Raw genomic sequence first — 20260 nt, forward strand, 5'->3', positions numbered from 1 at the left:
TGTGTGCTGAAAACTGGTAATAGCTATTGAATTTACTTTGATTGGATTACCATTAGCATTAAGTTGCAAAGATTACGGAGCCGCCAAATAGCACGGGAGGAATTGAATAGAGACATCCATGAGAGGTGCAGGTTTTGGGTGAACAATTTCATTTCTACCATGCTAGATCCCCCAAAACAACATCATCAAGCGCACTCGGGTAGGCTCATCGATCTCATATATAAGGGATGAACCGGTCAATTTCAACCGGTTGTATATTTGTACGCTCCAGGAGATGCGACTTTGCAGCCATGGCCTTCCAAAGTCACACAACATGGTCCTACACACAAAACACATTGTATAAGTTCTCAACTTCCCTTCCACACACCGGGCAAATTGCCGTCACCTCTAGGCTAAGCGCCGCACAAAAGATTGCACCTTCGCAGGTGTTGTTGGCTACGCCAAAAAGCTTTCCATTCATCTCGGCTACCACCAGCGTGGCATCTAGAATAAGTTATCGACGAGTTTGCAAGCACATCTGCCGCCAGTCGGTAAGCACTCCCGTAGAGAGAGAACACTTTGTTGTTTTCAGGCACACAAGCTATAAAATCATCTTCAAATCGAACTGCGGCCGGATCTCCTGGATTGCAATAATATGATTTGGAAGAAAGTGTTGCCTATTCTTGGTAGAGTAATGCTACATCTACGTAATAAAAGCTACGTATGTTATGTAAAAAGCAACGTGGATTAAATTGATTGGAGAAGGGGGAGGAAGGGGGCCCGCCCACCTGAAAATCAGGGAGGGGAAGATAATTATGTTAGGCAGTTTACGTAAACACTCACATAGCTTCACGTAGATGGAGCATTTCCGTTGTTGGCATGTCCCAAGCGGTGACAGCTCCGTGCCAACGAGGTGAAGCGTGAGCACTTGTTCGAGGAGATCGCAGCGAAGGCGGCGCATGTGGTGACTGACGGGATGGCTGCCAATGTCAACAGCTCCACATTGTACGACAAGGCCGGGCCGTCCTACTCGATCATCGACCTTACCTCCACCGACACTAGTAGAAAACAAGGCTTTGGTCACAGCGCAATATACACATTAGTCCCGATTGCATTACGAACCGGGACTAATGTGAGCATTAGTCCCGGTTCAAATGGGCCCTTTAGTCCCGGTTTGAGACACGAACCGGGACTAAAGGGCATCGCACCCCTTTAGTCCCGGTTCATGTCTCAAACCGGGACTAAAGACACATTAGTCCCGATTGCATTACGAACCGGGACTAATGTGAGCATTAGTCCCGGTTCAAATGGGTCCTTTAGTCCCAGTTTGAGACACGAACCGGGGCAAAAGGGCATCGCACCCTTTAGTCCCGCTTCGTCTCTCAAACCGGGACTAAAGATGAGACCTTTAGTCCCGGTTTGAGACATGAACTGGGACTAAAGGGTGCGATGCCCTTTAGTCCCGGTTCGTGTCTCAAACCGGGACTAAAGGGCCCATTTCTCAAACTCTACCCCCTCCCCCCCGTGTATCGCCATTTCAGTTTTAGAAAAAACAAAAAATGATAAAAACTTCAAAAAATAAAATACTTCGAGACGTAGTTATATTACTACATCTACTAGTTAGGAAAATTAAAAAACATAAATTTGGACATGTTTTGCAAAAAAGTGTCATGAAAAAGTAAAACGGCTATAACTTTTGCATATGATGTCGAAAAAACGTATAATATATCAAAATGTTCAGCACGGAAATCCGCATCCGATTTTGACCGCCGTAGGCCTGTTTGCAAATTTTTAGAATCCTCAAATTCTAAAAGGAAAAAAGATATGCTCAAATTTCATTTTTTTAAAATTTTGGTTAAATCTGGTCAAACTATGGTCAAACTACTTATTCAAGAAGTATTAGTGTTACTACATAATTATTCAAGAATATTAGTGTTACTAAATAATTATTTCAATTTTTTTGAATTTTGGTCAAATCTGGTCAAGCTGTGGTCAAACTATGGTCAAACTACTTATTCAAGAAGTATTAGTGTTACTACATAATTATTCAATAATATTAGTGTTACTAAATAATTATTTCAAAATTTTAAATTTTGGTCAAATCTGGTCAAACTGTGGTCAAACTATGGTCAAACTACTTACTCAAGAAATATTAGTGTTACTAAATAATTATTGTTTTTTAGAATAATAGTTTCAAACTCAAAAGTGAAACGTGTGATTTCATGCTCAAGCTAAACCCTTGAGGGTTAATAGAATTGACATCCTACTATTGTCAGGAAAACAACAAAGTGGAGACTTGGAAACGAGGGGGAATAGGACCCGGAAGTTAAGCGTGCTCAGGCTGGAGTAGTGAGAGGATGGGTGACCGGCCGGAAAGTTAGATGATTTGAAATGATGAGGGGTGATTAGAAATTAGAGGTTAAACTGAGTAGTGATGAGGGATGATTAGAGATTAAATTGTAAAATAATTCAAAAATTTGAAAATTGGAAAAAAAATAAAAAAAATCGTAATTAGTCAGCAGCCACGTGGAGGGCCTTTAGTTCCGGTTCTGGAAGCGGGACTAAAGGCCCTCTAAAACCAGAACAAATGACCTTTTTTCTACTGGTGTAATGATGTCGATGGCTAGGCGGTAGAGTCCGTTGAGGAAGAGTAGAACATGAAAATAGACGTGCACACGGCCGGCGAACAGTAGAACGTATAACACATTTGGGCACATGACCGGCGAGTAGGCTACAGTCGGTTACTATATGTAAAGAAAAAACTAATATTGATGAAAATATGTGTCCGCTTTATTTGATGAATAGTATTCCGTATTGGATAATTGTCATGATATTCGCTATCTACAGACATGTCCAAACATGACTACGGACGTGTCCGATTTAATTCACAACGTTGAAGATACCCTATCACGCTTTCCTGGGCGAGTGTCTCGCTTGAGGAGGTTCCAGAAAACTCCAAGGAGCGAACAGCAAGGACACACGTGTGAGCTGGGGACTCGTTCCGCGCTTCTCCCCTGCAACGCGTGGCAGTCGCCGCTGGGACAGCCGTTGCCTGCCATCTGCAACCTCAGCAGAAGCAGTCGCTAGCGCCCCCACGTACACCCCGTTGCCGCCACGCGTCCCCGGCGCGAAGCCTCTCTCTATATAGCCTGATGACGGCCAAGCACCATGGCTCCATCACCAACAGCAGACAGCTGCTAGTAGAACGAACACGCCCGAGCGAGCAATCAACCACCGAAAATCGATCGAAGAAACAGAGACTTATTAGCTCTTGAGCAGCAAGTAGAGGAGAGCAGCGATGGCGTTCGTGCCTGGGTGCGTGCAGTGCGGGACGCGGAGCAACCCGTGCCGGTGCAAGGTCGTCGGGCCGACGCTGGGATTCGTTGCCTTCGTGGTGACCGGCGTGGTGGAGTGGCCGCTGGGCGCGGCGGTGTACCTGTTCCGCCGCCGCAAGGGACGCCGCATCATGGGACACCCGGCCAGGGTCGTCTACCCGCGCGTCACCACGGCCATCCCCATCTAATCCTGAATTACTGATCCTAATTTCATAAACCAGTAACCTGGTCCGTCAGCTTGTGTTCATTGCTGTGATTCAATAAAAGGGCGGGGTGTCGGTGTGTGCTTGTGTTGTAAACTTGTAATCTAAGCCATTGGCCGTGTATTTTCGTTTTGCTGTGTGTCAGTGCATATAACCTGCCTCTCTTATGTTCTTATATTTGTTTACGGAGGGGAGTATATGTTTCGATGACCCTGAAACAGTAGACCTAATAGTTCTACTTCAAAAATATGTAGAAAATACAAATTTACAAGCAGATAAGAATTTGCATCAAACCAATACCACTTTTCTCTAACATGTCCCCTGCCAAGACCGACGCCTTCCTCGTCGCCAAGGACCCGTTGTTCCTCTGTGTCAAAGTGGAGAAAACCCTGGCCCCCGTCGTCGCGGGGCTCACTGACCTCTGTCTCTCGCGTTCTGAGATCACATGCCTTGTCTCGCTCCCCTGCGGTAGGTTCCGTTGTAGATCCATAGTCTCCAGATTGCACTACTACCTTCCTGTCTTTGGGTCATCTGAGAACCTCCTTCGCGCCCTCAAGGGGAATTTTTATCTTCTCTCGTCTGACCTCGACGGTGTGGTCAAGCCCAAGGTCATGTTTCTGCGGGACTGCGGGCTAGGTGCTTGTGATATTGCCAAGCTATGCAGCAATCAACCAGGTCTACTCACCACCAATCTAGAGCGCTGCCAGGGACCGGTGGCATGTGCCAAAAAGATAGGTGTGCCCCGTGGTTCTGGGATGTTCAGGCACGCGTTGAATGCTGTCGCATCCCGCGGCGGGAAGAAGATCGCGGCCAGAGTGGAGCACTTGAAGTGCACGTTCACGTGGTCGGATGCTGAGCTGAGAATTGATGTTTCTAGGTTCCCATTGATGCTGACGAGGTCCAAAGAATCACTGCAGCGTAGATCTGAGTTCCTTATCTCCGAGGTGGGCTTGGAAGCGGCTTACATTGCTCATCGACCCCTAATGCTCGGTCTCAGTCTAGAGGGCCGGCTCAGGCCCCGCTACTATGCTGTAATGTTTCTCAAGGAAAATGGATTGCTCAAGCGCGACCGAGACTTCTTTAGTACAGTAGTGGTCAGCGAGAAGGTATTTATGGAAAGGTTCATATGCCCTCACAAGAAAGCTGCACCGCATCTCGCTAAAGACTATGCAACCGGTTGCAGAGGAGAAGTGTCTGCCAGATTCAGTTTTACATGAACCAAGACCGGTATGAAAACGGGTATGTTCATTATGGCATTCAGAAGAGAAGAAAACATAGCACTGCTATGAGCTTGTTCTTCCTCGTGCCATATTGACAGTTTGACACACATATTGGAACTAAGAGAGTGAGAACAGGGCATCCTGCAAATTCTTTGAAGTATCGATGAGTAGTATTTCTGAAATGGCCATTGCAGTTTTCAATGCAATCGTCCATCTACCTTTCATGACAGAATGTTCTCATTTTAGCCATGAAGATGATATGAAATCTCAAACTTCCCTGGGAGTAGTATTTCTGTTTCTCACTAGTAGTTTGTATCAGTTTTTGTTTATTTGTCTCTTATAGTTTTGGATGGGCATCTGGGTGATACTTTTCTAGGGGAATCTGATCTCGAAACTGAATATTTGAGTAGTAGGCTAGTAGCATTTTTGTTGAAAGCCTATTTGTATATCACTATGTAAACATAAATTTCTAATGCCCTGGTAATTGTACTGGAGAAGCAAATGGTAACCTTAAAAAGGGTTATGGCATTACCATGTAAATTTCTGCTATATCTTGTAGCTAATTTTATTATCCCATAATCACACTATCTATATTGATCGTGGGAAAAAAGAAAAGTATCAGCGATTGCTTCTATGAAGTTCACAACCAAGACGCTGGGAAAAAAACACTTGGAAAATCTCTATCAGATCAACGGAAAAGTGATCTTCAAAATCGTCGAACGCCATTATATGTGCAATGACATGTACGTCAAACACATAATAGGAAGTGCCTAAGCATTGCCATGTTTTTGTGCTCAATTTGAGTAACTCGACAAAAAACTGATGTGGCCATAATTTGTACTGATACCCGCGGAGATGTGGCCATAACTCGTCAAACACATTAACGGCCGCGGAGATGTTTCAGGTGTGTTCGAAGTGTATCAGTGCGATTGCAACACTTACAAATTATGGCCGGATCGATGCTCCTTCTCCATCGATTACATCATATTCTTAGCGGTATTTTCTTTAGACAAATCTTTGTTTTTTTGAGCAACTTGAGACAAATATTTTTTTGAGCAATTTGAGTCAAATCTTTTGTTAGACAAATCCTATTTTTTTGAGCAACTTGAGACAAATATTTTTTTTGAGCAATTTGAGTCAAATATTTTTTTAGACAAATCTTTTTTTTAGCAACTTGAAATAGAAAGAGAAAAGGCTCAATAGTTTTACGAAAACACTAACGCCCACACGTGTGGGCGTTAACCAACTCGACCACACGTCTCCATCGCCGTCCAGCGTCTTTTGCACGAATCTTGGCATGAAAAGGCTGTTTTTGTGTGCCACGTAGGACAACTTGTGCGTGTGGCGTATGAGGGAGTTCGCCCGCGCGCCGGTTTTCTCTCCGCGGTCAACGGTCGCCAGTCGGGGCGTGCGATGGAACTGCTGTCGCGCCCGCACGCCGCACACCACTTCTGTTCCCCGTCTCCCACGACTGCCCATTCTCCCACTCCCCACACCCCAGCTGTCATTTGCCATGTTTTTGAAGGGTACATGGCAACTGCCCTATTTGTGATTGTAAGCAGATGACAACTCTCTTTTACCCAAACGTGTTATTTATTGTCACGTCTGTTTGTTGCGCTACATGGCAACTGTCTAGTGTTAGTAGGTGGCAACTCCTAAAGATACCACCGTCGCCCACATGCCCGTCTCCTCTCCCACACACCAAAAGCTATCAGTTGCGATGTGTTTTTGCAGGGTGCATGGCAACTGCCCTAGCGTGCTTGTAAGCAGATGGCAACTCTCTTTTTTACCCGAAACATGTTTTTTGCCATGTTTTTTTAGTGCTACATGGCAACTGTCCTGTGTTAGTAGGTGGCAACCCCTAAAGTTTTTCAAATCATGGTAACTGTAGTAGACCAGACCATACATGGCAACAGCTGCAGTTGCCTAAAAATGGCATCCGGCACTTGACCTAAGATGGCAACTGCATTTGAGCAACCATGGCAACTGCATTTGAGCAACCATGACAACTGTAGTTGCCCGACATAGCAACTGTAGTTCAGCAACATGGCAACTGCAGTTCAGCACCATGGCAACTGAAGAGGGTCCGGACCATGGCAATCGCGGCGGGACGTGTGGTTACTACCACGCGGGGCGTGTGGCTCGCAGGCGGGGAGGGCGACGGCCAAGACGGGGTCGTGCGGGCGGCGTGCTCGCTCGCCCGGACGTGCTCGTGCGGGGCGATCGCGCTACACCGAACGTGCGGGCTATGGCGGGGGGGGGGGGGGGGGGGGTGCGCTCGGACGCCGTCGTGCGGGTGGGATTGTCTCCGTGCCACATAAAACGTGTGGTACAACCACCCGATACACCACACGTGTGGTAGTTATCGGCGTCCTAGTTTTACGAGAACCGAAAACTGTTCCACACGAGTCACCCAGCCCAGCCCAGCCCATTATCGGTCACCCGAGAGCTCGCAAACTCTCGCGCTCGCACCATCTCGCCGCCGACGCCACCGCGCCGCCGCGGCGCCATGCTCCAGTTACGTAGTAGCATCCTCGCTCATCTCTTCTATTCTCCAGCCACCTCTCCCGTATCCCATCTCCGTCGCCTCATCTCCGCGGCCGTTTCCTCAAACCCTAGCTTCGCCGTGGAGGACTACCTCGTCGCCGCCTGCGGCCTCACCCGACCACAGACCGTCAAGGCCCCCGCCAATCCCGACGCCGTGCTCGCCTTCCGGCATCGGCCTATCCGGCGCCGACGCCGCGGCCCTCGTCGGCCGGCGTGGAGAGAACCCTGGCGCCCGTCCTCGTCGGGCTCTCTGGCCTCGGCTTATCGCGTTCCGACGTCGCGCGCCTCGCCCCGCTCGCGCTCGACAAATTCCGCAAACAATCCGTCGTCTCCAAGCTGCAGTACTACCTGGGCGTCTTCGGCTCCCCCCGCACCTTCTTCCGGGTGATGAAATGCTGCAATGTCCTCTCGCACAGCCTCGAGAGGGTGGTCAAGCCTAATGTCGTCGGCCAGAGTGTGGGTTACGAGATTGCGATATTGCCAAGTTGTGCATCCGAAGACCGAGGTTGATCACCGCCAACCTACAGTGTCTCCAGGCAATGGTGGAATGCGCTGAAAACATAGGTATACCCCGTCACACTGGGATGTTCAAGCATGCGCTGCATTGTGTTGCATTTCTCAGCGAGGAGGAGATCGCAGCCAGGGTGGAGCACTTGAAGAACACGTTCAGGTGGACGGATGCTGAGGCGGGCATGGCTGTGTCTAGGGCTCCAATGGTGCTGAACAGGACTAAGGAATCGCTGCAGCGCAGTTCCGAGTTCCGAATCTCTGAAATGGGGCTGGAGCCGGCGTACATTGCTCAGCGGCCGTTAATTTTCTGTTTCAGCCTAGAGGGCCGGCTGAAACCCCGTTGTAAAGTTTCTCAAGGCAAAGGGATTGCTCAAGCGCGATCCGAGCTACAGTGCTGTTTTCAAGGAGACCGAGAAGGGATTCAGGAAGAAGTTCATATGCCCTCACAAGGAAGCCGCACAGCACCTCAAAGAAGACTATGATGCTGCTTGTAAAGGGGAAGTGCCGTCTAATTTCAGATTCGCATGAGCCAAGAATGGGCTATGATGTACTCCATTGTGTGCTGGTTGTCAGCTGTTGTATGACTGTTAGATGCTGGGTTGGTCGTTGCTAACGTGTGATGGAATTGATAATTTGATCCATGAATACTGGTATGTAATGCTATCACTCGGCAGAGAAGAAAGCATGGATCGGTTATGAACTTCTTCGTCCTCATTCAGGTTTTAAACACACTTACTGGAACCAACTAAGTAAGCTGAGATCACGCCATTCTTCAATGCATTAGAATTTCAGTTTTTAAGTTAGTTGCTGGTGCATTGAGACAATGAGCCACATTAAGGTCTCCTTCATGTGGATAATTGGAGCATGAATCTGATGCCATTTGCAAATTTAGGTAAGTAGTCTTTTTGTAAGCAACTGTAGGGGAAGTTGCCTCCTGGTGTTAGCGGGCCCAGGGTCAATTCACCTGGCTTTATCTTAATCTATTTTTCAATTATGGTTTGACAGAAAAATCATTTTGGTTTGCTCATATGCAGACATTTTTTTGCTTCAACTAACTAATATAGATGTATTCATTCAACTATGAAAAGTGCCGGGAAGTGGATCCTCCTTTAGTTAGATCATCAGAGGTAACGATTTGGAGCGATTGGTCATATTGGAAATACCTACTGGTCTGCAGGACGAAATGTGCAGAGCTCACATCTGTACATGTTATCTGCTAAATGTGGATGCTCACTTTACTAAACATCAAACTCTCACATGGAGGAGAGTTGGCATCATTTAAGTTTAAGTAAACTTAGTTGCCTCTGTTTGTTGTTATGCTAGTAATGTTATTGAGACAATGGAGAAGCACTTGCTGCTAGTAATGTTATCGAGACAAGCATTAACTTTGTATTGTGTCTATTGTGGATTTTCATGCTCTGCACCATGGCCATAAATTATGTTCTTATTGTGGATGTCAGCTTAAGATTTTTAGTTCAATTGTGTTTTGTCCTGTGGGCAATTGTTTGTGCCAATCACCCCCAGGAAGTTCACTAGGAGCTAGTTTGTGTTTCTTCCTTCTACTCCCTCCGTTCCAAATTACTCGTCGCAGAAATGGATGTATCTGGAACTAATATACATCTAGATACATCCATACCTGCGACAAGTAATTCGGAACCAAGGGAGTATGTCTGAGCTAGCTCTTCTTTAGTTTGGCTAAAATTGAGTGCTTAATTTGTTGCTTTGGTTGGTGTGATCGTGAATGTAGGCACCAAACAGTTAGTACTATCATGTACATCCATACTCTGAATATATGGTCTGAATTTCTACAGACTGCAGGTTCTTAATTACTTGCCCCTAGTATTCTTGTTTGTTCGAAATGCTGCACATATATAATCTGCTAGCCTTTTGGGGCAAATTACTTCCAACTGGCCACATAATCTGTACTTTAATTAGTTTCTGCCATCTTGGGTGTTCATCTGGATAAAGATATCATTGAAGTTCAGTGGCGGATAGTAAAATTTGATACCTGTGTCTATGATTTTCGCAAGGGAAAATTAAGGATTTGAACCATGTTTGATCTGAAAAGACAAAGAACTCCAGTACTTTCTTTAACATCCGAAGTTAATACTAATAGTATTAGTTATTAACATGTTTCTTTCATGAACTGCTAATTATTAACACATTTATTTCATGAGCTGCAAACGGGAAGGAGTTTCACAAGTTACTGGACCGTTTTCCTTGTAGGTGCCTGAACTCACTGGATTCTGTGAGGAATGATTTCTATGATCTGTGCAGCATGTCCAAACCGCATGCTTCAGGTACTACTTTTAAAAAACTCGTCTTAAACTCTTTGTAGCATTGCAGTACAGTAGTAAAACTGGCATGCAAAGTAAATACTTTTTATCCTAAAGTTTACTTGATAGTTGATATGCAAAACATTGGACCAAACAGAAGATATGATGCTATGGATTCAGTTAGTTTACTGCATAACAGCAAATGAAAAGCTTGTTAATGAAATGAATGCAGCTATTCTGCATGTCAGACATTCAATTACTAGTAATAATTGTGGAATATAAATAAGCAGGGACATGTTTCTTCATATGGTAAGCTTGTAGTATTTGCATTGCTAAATTGTACTCAGAGGTACTACTTGTTATCTACTAGTTATGAATCTTAGCTTCATGAAAAGGTCACAAGAATTCTGCGTCCACTTCTCACATTATTGATATTTAATAGACTTCATGTTCCGCTCTCTTGTCTGGATGATGGACAACTTTGCGATTAGTTTGTGCTTAACTCTTTGGGCCGTAGTTCTTAGTGAAACGCATCTTCTTATAATACAAGCTTTTCTTAATGGGTTACACAACTAACCTGTTGTTCTGTATCCAGTGCAGCTGGACCAGCAGGTGTTCTCTGCTCCATGTAGGAGGTGGTAGGAGAGGCGAAGAAGATAATCTATTGCTGTTTCTGGGCGAGGAAGGGAGCTCTTGCTTGATTTTCTCAGGAATCTCGCCTGGAAACCATATGGCTAGTTGTACTGCTCTGAATGCTACTAATAGCCGTGTGAGATTTTTAGTACTGAAGCCATGAGAAAAACAGGAAAAAGGATGGTGGTCCGTTGCTTAAAGGCTTGTCGCCTTATGTAAACCGGAGGAACATGTGCAAATAGGTAGCTAAAATTTCCTCTTATTTGGAGGAAAGCTATACTTTTTGAAGGTGGACAGTGCATAGGAGCAGCTATACCGACTTAAGGGGTGTTCGGAATCTCTCCCATCAGCTAACTCCGTTAGCTCCGCGCGAGGAGCGCGGTCTGAGCCGCTCCCAGCAATTGTGCTGGCGCTCCGTCCGCTCCCGGAGCTGCTGTGGCGGAGCGGAGAGTATCCGAACAGGGCTTTAGTTCGAAGACGTGCAAATGGATGCAATCAGCTAATTTGAAATTTCTGCAAGTAGAAACTGGATGTGTACTGCAAATGATAAAATTATCAGTCAGCTTTTAAGAGAAGGATACCTACAAGAATACGCGGATTGCTGGGTAAGTATGGAGCTCCTCCAGTTTCCCGGGCGATCTTGCCACAAGGTGAAATTCTACTATAAAGTTGTTCTGCCAGGCTCTGACCTCGACCGGATTGTTCATCACCTCCCACGTTGTACATGGAAGGTATTCAGTAGCCTCTAAAGAAGGTACTCCCAGTTTGAAGTGCAGTGTGCGGGCTGTCATAGGATAGGAACTATTGTCAGTACCGTCTCACCGACCACGATGTCTAGTGTTCTGAATGTCTTGCTGGAAGTTTTGCTAAATAAATGGAGGCAAGGATGGATCAAGATGATCATACTATCTTTTTAACTGGTAGCTCGTTTTACTACTATGAAGTTCTTCAGAGTTGCACCTGGCTCGTTTTACTACTATGAAGTTCAGAGTCAGATGACCAGAAACAGAACTGTTCTGTTTGTACATCATCAGCTCTTAAACACAAGCCCCTTTATTAGCACACAAGATTCAAACAAACTGGTGGCCTTTAGATAGGAAAAAGAATCGGTCACCTCGGGATCTAGAAAACATGTACAGAGCAAGGCAAATCTCTCTGTTTCCCGGCCAGTCAAAATGTGCGCTCCTGATTTCTCTTCAGGAGGAAGGTGGGAAGCTGCGCATGACGCTGAAGGTACAGAGGAGAAGAGGGAGGGGAAGAACTGCAACACCTGTGAAAGTTGCCAACATTTCCCATTGTAGTTGATTGAAGTTGTCACTATGAATTTTCAGATTATGTATCAGGCATTGTAGTTCCCTTGTAATCCAGTGGATTTATGTGAATGAATATGTATCCAGTGAAGTAAACACCATTGTCGTCAAGTATATATTTTCTCCGCGACGTGACATGTATGCATGAGCATGGCAGCATTTGTAAGGAACGAAATTTGCAGCAGTTCCAAATTTGGCAAATAGTGGATCAATTGTGATCAGATATTCACACTAATTAGTGCTCAAATTAATGGATCAAACTTCACATACTAAAACTGATCCCTTGCATTAATGGATCAATTGTGATCAGAATTCACACTAGTTAATTCTCAAATTAATGGATCAGAATTCACATTAGTAAAACTGATCCCTTGCATTAATGGATCAACTGTGATCAGGATTCACACTAATTCATCTCACTCGCATCACTGAAAAACATGCCAGTGAAACACACTTGCAACTAAAGACTACATAGTAGTACTGGACAACTTGTAGCTGGCTCTGCTTCCTCTGCTTTGCTCAGCTGATGGTTTCTTCCTCTGCTTCGTTCGACTACCACCAACAAGGCTGCACGAAGAAGGGCTCAGCCTCAGCCCGTCGACGAGCCATGGCGATCAGCTGAGCTTGAGCACACCATGCCTCCTGCCTGGCTCGGAGCAGCTCCTCGGGGGACTTGGCCACGTCGGAGTGATCCATCCAGGGGTCGTTGAACTGCACGGTGTCCACCATCTGCTCCACCTTCCGGCGGGCCTCCGCCCTGCAGCGCTCGATATCGCGCCGACGGCCGGCGAGGCGAGCCTTCTCGATCAGCTCGCGCATGCTGACCGGGTGCTTCGTTTGCGTCGCGCTCTCCGGAGATTCGACCTGGTTCTTGGTCACGGAGGAGCGGAGGCACGCCGGGCTCTTCGGATCCTCGCCGCTGCTGCTCTCGATGTCACGCCGACGGCTGGCCTCTTCTTCGGCGGCGGCGCGAGCCTTGGCGAGGCGAGCGTTCTCGATCAGCTCGCGCATGCTGACCGGGGGGGCTTTGGTTGCGTCGCGCTCTCCGGAGATTCGGCCTGGTTGGCGAGGCGGGCGTTCTCGATCAGTTCTCGCATGCTGCGGCCGCTGACCGGTGGCTTCGACTGCTCCGGCGAGCCGACCAAGGGGTTCTTGATCACGGAGGGGCAGCGGCACGTCGGGCTTTTCGGATCCTCGCCGCTACAGGGACACGGAATGCTGCTGCTGCTGATCTTGGCGGCGACCGCGGCATGGAGCTCGCCCCCAGAGCAGGCACCGCGTGCGCGCTTCGCCGGCGGCTGCCTGTCGTCGGGCACGGACACGGACCGCTTCGGCCTGTTGGCGGCGGCGGGATTCGCCATCAAGGCAGGGTTTACGCGCACGCGCGAAGAGCAGGAGTGGAGGTCGGCGGCGCCACGGCGCGGGAGGAGCAGAGACGGCGGGAGCACCGTGGTGCCACCCATGGTCGCGGCCGTTGATGGAATCGCGAGAGCAACGATCCGGCGTCGGGTGAGAGAGGAAGAGGACGCGCAAGATGGATCAGAGGGCGTCGGGAGAGAGAGGAAGAGACGTCGCCGATCAGATTGAGAGGGCGAGGTGAGATGGATCGGGAATTCAGGAAACGGGGCGAGCCAGAAAACAGGGACGCGGGAGACAGAGATCTGGCGGCAAGCAATTTGAATCCGAGTCGGCCCAGGAATAGCTAAAACGCGCTGGATTTTGAACATTTACTAGCGTGATGATGCCATCTTTCCAACTAGCTTTATTCCATAATTATAGATTCATAATCCCGAGGAATCATAGCTGGAAACATGCATGGAAATTATATATTCATAATTTGAACTAGTAAAATGTACCTTGTGTAATTCAAAATATGCTCATCACGTATTTACAAAATTTGCACCTTGTATCTGGAAACTATTCATCAAGTATTAGAAAAATGTTCATCGTATTTTTTGAAAAATATTCATAGTGTATTCTAAAAATAAAATCATTTTTGCATTTTTTTACATGTGAATAATTTCTAAAATTGCATGAATTTTTTTATATACCATAAAGTATTATTATTTTCCATTTTATTATTTTTATTTTATTACATACAAACGTGAAACCACACTATGGACCGAAATTGGCAAAAAAAAATATAGCTGGAAACATCGTGCAAAACATTGAACTAAAGCTACAAGGAAAACAAGTAGTGGGCCAGTCACCAAGTGAGCGCCGTAGACGCATCCCATTTAACTGAGCAGCCACGTGATGTAAACATTATCCCACTCTCTGTGGACTATGAGGAATAAAAATTAGGCCTTACCTCTCAAAAAAAAAAAAACTGAGCAAACGCTAATGACCCCACACGCCTGAGGTTGGGATATTTTGGCCAATCTCTGATTCAACCCAGTTTTCATTTCTTTTTCGATTTCTTTCTGTCATTGAGGTACCTTTTGTTTTTCTTTACTTACATTCATTTATTTTTAAACAAAAATTATTTCACTTATTATTTTACTGTTTTTCTCTGTTTATGTTTTATATTTCTCTTACCATTTTAGCCTTGAATATTTTCCTTGTAGTAGTATATGAAACACATATTTGCAAGTCCACGAACAACCTTTCTACTTTGTTACTTTTAAAATTTTTGGAGGAACTTCTAAATACATTAACATATTTTTGTATACAATTCATTTCCAAAGATGTGGAAAATATTAGATTCATATATACATGTTTTAAATTCATAAACTTATTAAGAAACACATAAGCTTTTTAATGCATATAGTATATTTTTGTAAATATGTGACGACCATTTTATTTCTTATTTATAAATATATTCTTTGCATACATTAATATTTTTATTTTTGAATGAACTTTTTATTTGGAAAATTTATTTCTGACTACATTTGTATAAATTTTGAAATAATTTTTCTTGAAAAAAATGCAGGTCTTAACTTGTCGTGGCATGGCCATCCCATGTAAGCTGCTTCATGCATTTTCCCAACTATTCCTTCGAACTAAGTAGAAAACAGGAGGGCTCGCCTTCTAGGCGTTGGTCCTTCAATCCTTCAAGAAACTAGGACCCATGAAGGCGGGTGAAGGACCAACTCGCCATAGCCTTTAAGGTTACTCCACTTAATGCTCGGTTGTAGGGATATATTCTCTATCTCTTCTTCATATCTTATCCTATATATCTAAGAGAGTCATCCCCGCTAACTTATTTAGCTCAACATCCAAGCATAATTTAAATTTTGGTTCTCGTGCAATTATGAATGCGATAAGACCCACCTCAACATAATCATGCATGAGAAAAGACCCACCACAGCCTTCAACCATGCAGGGAAAAGGAGTTTTCCTCCAATTATTCTAGCTATATTCAATAAATACTGTTACAATTATACATAATTAAATATAATAAGTCACACATAATTTTAGTTTTGGTTCTCGTGTTATCACCCAAATTTTCATCAATCAAGTCCCGCAGTAATGCGCACGGTATCCTCTAGTACATCCAAATAGTTTGCCCCACTAACTTGTTTCTCTCGGTGTGCAAGCATGCCACCTGATCATGCAACATGCATGGGAAAACCTCACCTCGGCATACAAACGTGCGTCGAACTTTCATTTTATAACACCATTTTTATTTAATAAATGTTTTACAACGATACAATAATCGAACATGATAAATTATATGTAAGTTTTAGTTCTCATATTATTGCTTCGAATATTCATATTTCATACAATCAAATCTAATTAAAATATATTAAAAAACAACCCCCAACAATGTGCGGGGGTATCATCTAGTTTAGTAAGAAGGGGAACCATTCACATGTACAGTCACAATCATTGATAAAGATAGTTATTTATAATTAATTAAAATAATTATTTATGTGCTATTGCAATCATCAATAAAAAAGCTCATTTACGCGTGTAGTTACAGTTATCAATTAAGGATCCTCCTTGTTTTCCGAGTCAATTTACTGCATGCACATATGTATGATCGGTTAGTTTGACTACGCTATGTTTTACTCCTTCCGTTCTACTTCCTCTGCATATTAGGTTTGTCTAAAGTCAAACTTTACATACTTTCGACAAGTTTGTACAAATATATTAACATATACACCACCAAATCAATACCATTGGATTCATCATTGCATATATTTTCACATCATATAAATTTGTTACTGTAAATGTTCATATTTTTTTCTACAAACTTGGTAAAATTTTATAAAGTTTGACTTCAGTCAAAACTAATATGCAGAGTAAATAAAACGGAGGGAGTGCAACATTTGGACCGGGCTGGTTGATAAAGGTCATGAAATTCGCCATCGGCATGTCGGTTCCATGCGTCTCCTCTGCGAGCAGAATCTTGTTAGGGCATGTACATCGGCACAGACGGCTGGTGTCTATAACATATGTACACATCAACTTTAGAGAGTACCAAAAATATGACGCTGAAACAGGGGTGTCTGTTAGGCCCGGCTGGAACACTTCAACTGTCCGTAAAATATCTGACCCACGAACACGATCTAAACAGCCCACTACAGCCGACGAACTCATACAACGGAAAATAAGCTATCTGCATGCAGCGATTTGTGTGGCAACAGACCGTCGGTATTTGGGCAGACACCCTCGGTAGTTTTTACCTCTCTCTCTCCCTCACGTCATTATTTTCCTACGTGACCTGTGTTACAGACAGCTGACTAGATGGCTTTGTACATGCCCTTAGTCATTGGGGAGTCATACTTCCAAAAATCTTATTGCAAAGACGTATTTCCCAGCTCGTTACGATAGTGTTTCTCCAAATCTAATACTAGTTTTTAGTTTTTTTACACATAAGGTGTGGATTTTCCTCATGAGGCGTTCTGTAGTTGATGTGATCGGCTAATATCGGGTGGACTTGTTGACCAGCTAGAGGGATGATGCACGCACGTGCTCCCGATGAGCATGGCAAAGCCACGATGCACCGGTTTTCCATGTGTCCCCTCTATGCAAGTGACGTTCTGGTGACGGACACACGAGAAGAAGTCGACATCCGCAAAGCTCCCAATGCCCATGTGTTTGGGCGCACCATGCACGCCATGTCGCCAGGTGACCCTGGAGGCAGTGGTGGAGCTTCAGGGGTGTTTGGTTCAGAAGTCTTAGGACTTTTTCTAGTCCCAAGGACTAATAAAAATGACTCTCTAGTAGAGTTTTTTTCTAGTCCCTGTAGAAAAAGTCCCTCCCGTTTGGTTCCTAGGGACTTTTTAGGGACTTTTTCTAGTCTCTGGGACTAAAAAGTCCCTGAACCAAACACCCCCTCAGCCACATCTCTAGGCGGGCAAAAACAGGCCTGATTAGGAAATACCATTGAAATTTTGCTCCAAGGGCGCAGATTCAGTACTAGTCTTCACTGAATTCTTGCTGGGCTGGGGGGCCATGGCCTGGTTTGGCCCAGCCGAAACTCCGCCCCTTCCTTGCAAGGAAGAACACGATAATTCAACCTAGAGCCCGGGCTCAGATGAGCCCGGTAAATAGTACCTCGATTTAAAATTTAAAAAAAGCTCACAAAATTTCAATTTTTTTTGTGGTGCAAGATACTTTTGTGCGTGAACTCCGTGTAAAATTTTGTGAAGTTTGAACATTCGAGGAGGTCGCCGCTAAAAAGACAAAATCAGGCATGAACAGTGCGATTTTAAAAAGTTTCTCCGACATCCAAAATTTGTCTTTTTTGCCACGAGCTCCTCGAATGTCGAAACTTCACAAAATTTTGCACGGAGTTCACGTACAGTAGCATCTATCACCACAAAAAAAATTGGAATTTTTTCAACAGTTTTTCTATTTCAAATGGCGGTATTGTTCATGTCCGGTATGGCTCATCTGAGCCCGGGCACCAAATCGCCGCTCTCGGAAGAACAAGGTTCCTTGATAAGGGGGAAGAGGGTACATGTCGTAGCGCGAGTTCTGTACCAAGGCATGCGCATTAGGAAAGGAAAAAAGATACCCGACACGTTATGAGGGGTGGATAATTTGCAGAACCTTAGCGTTAAATTATACTATGAGCTTATCCCCGTAAAAAAAACTATACGCGCTTAAAACTTGTTGAACTAATGGCCACATCGTATTGTGCCTTAAAGAGAAATATCAGGTATTGTTGAGTGTGATTTTTGTTCGAGGGCATTGCAAATTGCGTGCCTTGGCTTCATAAAAGATAGAGATGTAAATTTGAAACTTTTATTATATCCTCTGACCCGCCTTATTTCAACCAAATGAACTAAAATTTCAGAACTTCGGAGGGCACCCTCCAGGTTTCAAATCTGCATCTAGTGTAAAGGCAGACCACATGCATTGTTAGGTGTGATTTAAAGTTGTCTTTCTGGCTTATTTTTCTGTAATATATAACTCGGCCGACGTCCGAACGTTTGGGACCAGAGGAAGATGCCGACTGCACAAAATAAGTATTGTGATTGAAAGTTGTCTCTGTAAAGTGATTTGGACAGAATAATACCTTGCCGACTTCATCAAATAGTATTTCTTTCGCCGTCGACCGGGAGGAATCCCATACGTGAGGGCAGCACCAGAAGGCTTCGAGGACCAAACAGGGACACGTCTGAGCTGGGGATATGTGCTGCGCTCACCAGTGCAAATGTGCAACGCGGCAGTAAACCACTTGGATAACCACTGCTACGCGTCCCCGGCGCAAAGCCTCTATATATTGGCCTGCCGGGGGCGACGCCTCCTCCATCACCAACAGCCAGAGCATTCGTCCACCATAACTGGAAGCAGAGAGCTCGGTCGACTCAGCAAGGAGCAGAGCAGGAGCTAGGTAGCCGCCATGGCGTTCCCGGCGTGCGTGCAGTGCGGGACCAGGGAGAACCCGTGCCGGTGCAAGTTCATCGGGCCGACGCTGGGGTTCGTGGCCTTCCTTGTCACCGGCGTCATAGAGTGGCCGGTGGGCGCGGTGGTGTACCTGTTCCGCCACCGCAAGGGCCGCCGCATCATGGGACACCCCTCCAGGGTCGTCTACCCGCGCGTCTCCAGGGCCATCCCCATCTAATCCTAAGCTCATCCTAATCTAATCCCTTCCTGTATGTTGTAACCTGGTCATTCCGCCTGAGTTGTGTGCATGATTGATGAAGAAGATTCAATAAAATGGGTGTTGTTTGTGTTTGTCTTGTAATCTAAGGCATTTGCAGTGTCTATGCTGTGTGAGGAGTTTGCTACAAATTTGGTTAGTGGATCGCTGGGTTAACTGACTGATATAGGAGTTCCAGATACATGTTAATATAGCAGAGGCCAACGCACGAGAGTCGTTCTCATCAATATTATTCTCGTCTCCCATCTTTTTTTTTATGTGAATAGCAGAAGCTCTGCCTTTGCATCATAGAGCAAAGGAAGTATTACAGAATACATTCATGGCCAAAACACCCACGTATAATAGCAGTACTGTTAAGTATATTTGTGTTGCATGTATTATGTATATTATGGCCCACGTCCTAGTCATGTATAATTAAGGTTAAAGTCCTGCCTATACTTATATATACGTGCACCGGCACCCCATCAATACAATGAATATTGTATTGCCAAACCGTCTCTCTACATGGTATCATCCTTTAGGTCTCTGCCGCCGCGCCCTCTCGCGCGAGCCGCCGCCGTCGCCGCCGCACCCCGCCGCCGCCGCGCCCTTCGCCCGTCGCGTCGCCGCCGCCCCGTGACGCCCGCTTCCGCCTCCTGCAGCGCCGACCCGCCGCCGCCGCGCGCCTCCTGATCGCGCCGCCGCCGCCCCGTCGCGCCCTGCCTCTCCTCCCTACCGGTCGCTGCCTCCTCTTCTTCCCGCAGCCGCCGCACCTCACCGCCGCCGCTGCTCCCAACCACCACCGAAACCCTAACCCGCCGCGCCACCCCACCCCGCCGCGCCAATGGACTCCCCGGGCTCCTCCACCACCCGCTCGTCGAACCCCTTCGCCGGCCCCGAGCCCTCCGCCTAGGCCATCCGTGACCTCAACATCAAGACCAAGGTCCCCATCCGTCTCGACAGCTCCAGCACGTCGTACTTCGCGTGGAAGACCTACTTCAACCTCGTCTTCCGCGAATACTATCTCACCGAGCACATCGACGGCTTCGTGGACGGTGACTACATGAAGGGCGATCCGGAGTGGTCCGCCATTGAGGCCACGCTCATCCGATGGTTCTACCAAACGGTTGTCGCCGAGGACGACGATGCCTGCGCCGTGTGGACCAAGATCAACGCGCTCTTCACTGACAACAAACTTCAGCGCCTTG

At 45.9% G+C, this 20260-nt stretch overlaps 2 protein-coding genes and 1 long non-coding RNA gene across 3 annotated transcripts; all 3 read left to right on the forward strand.

Annotated features, from left to right (window-relative positions):
• The first annotated feature begins 3277 nt into the window (after window positions 1-3277).
• LOC109740172 (uncharacterized) lies at window positions 3278-3690 on the forward strand. Its single transcript, XM_020299214.4, has one exon. It carries the CDS (start codon window positions 3278-3280, stop codon window positions 3500-3502), a length of 225 nt encoding a protein of 74 aa, XP_020154803.1. The 3' UTR covers window positions 3503-3690.
• A 5262-nt stretch (window positions 3691-8952) lies between these two features.
• On the forward strand, window positions 8953-12127 carry LOC123493845 (uncharacterized). The gene is made up of 2 exons (XR_006663237.1): window positions 8953-10094; window positions 10666-12127. It is a non-coding gene; the product is annotated as an uncharacterized lncRNA (long non-coding RNA).
• A 6516-nt stretch (window positions 12128-18643) lies between these two features.
• On the forward strand, window positions 18644-19154 carry LOC109740163 (uncharacterized). The gene has a single exon (XM_020299205.4). It carries the CDS (start codon window positions 18813-18815, stop codon window positions 19032-19034), a length of 222 nt encoding a protein of 73 aa, XP_020154794.1. The 5' UTR covers window positions 18644-18812; the 3' UTR covers window positions 19035-19154.
• Window positions 19155-20260: the final 1106 nt, after the last annotated feature.

The sequence above is a fragment of the Aegilops tauschii genome, chromosome 5 (genome assembly GCF_002575655.3).
Source record: "Aegilops tauschii subsp. strangulata cultivar AL8/78 chromosome 5, Aet v6.0, whole genome shotgun sequence".
NCBI classification, from domain to species: domain Eukaryota; kingdom Viridiplantae; phylum Streptophyta; class Magnoliopsida; order Poales; family Poaceae; genus Aegilops; species Aegilops tauschii.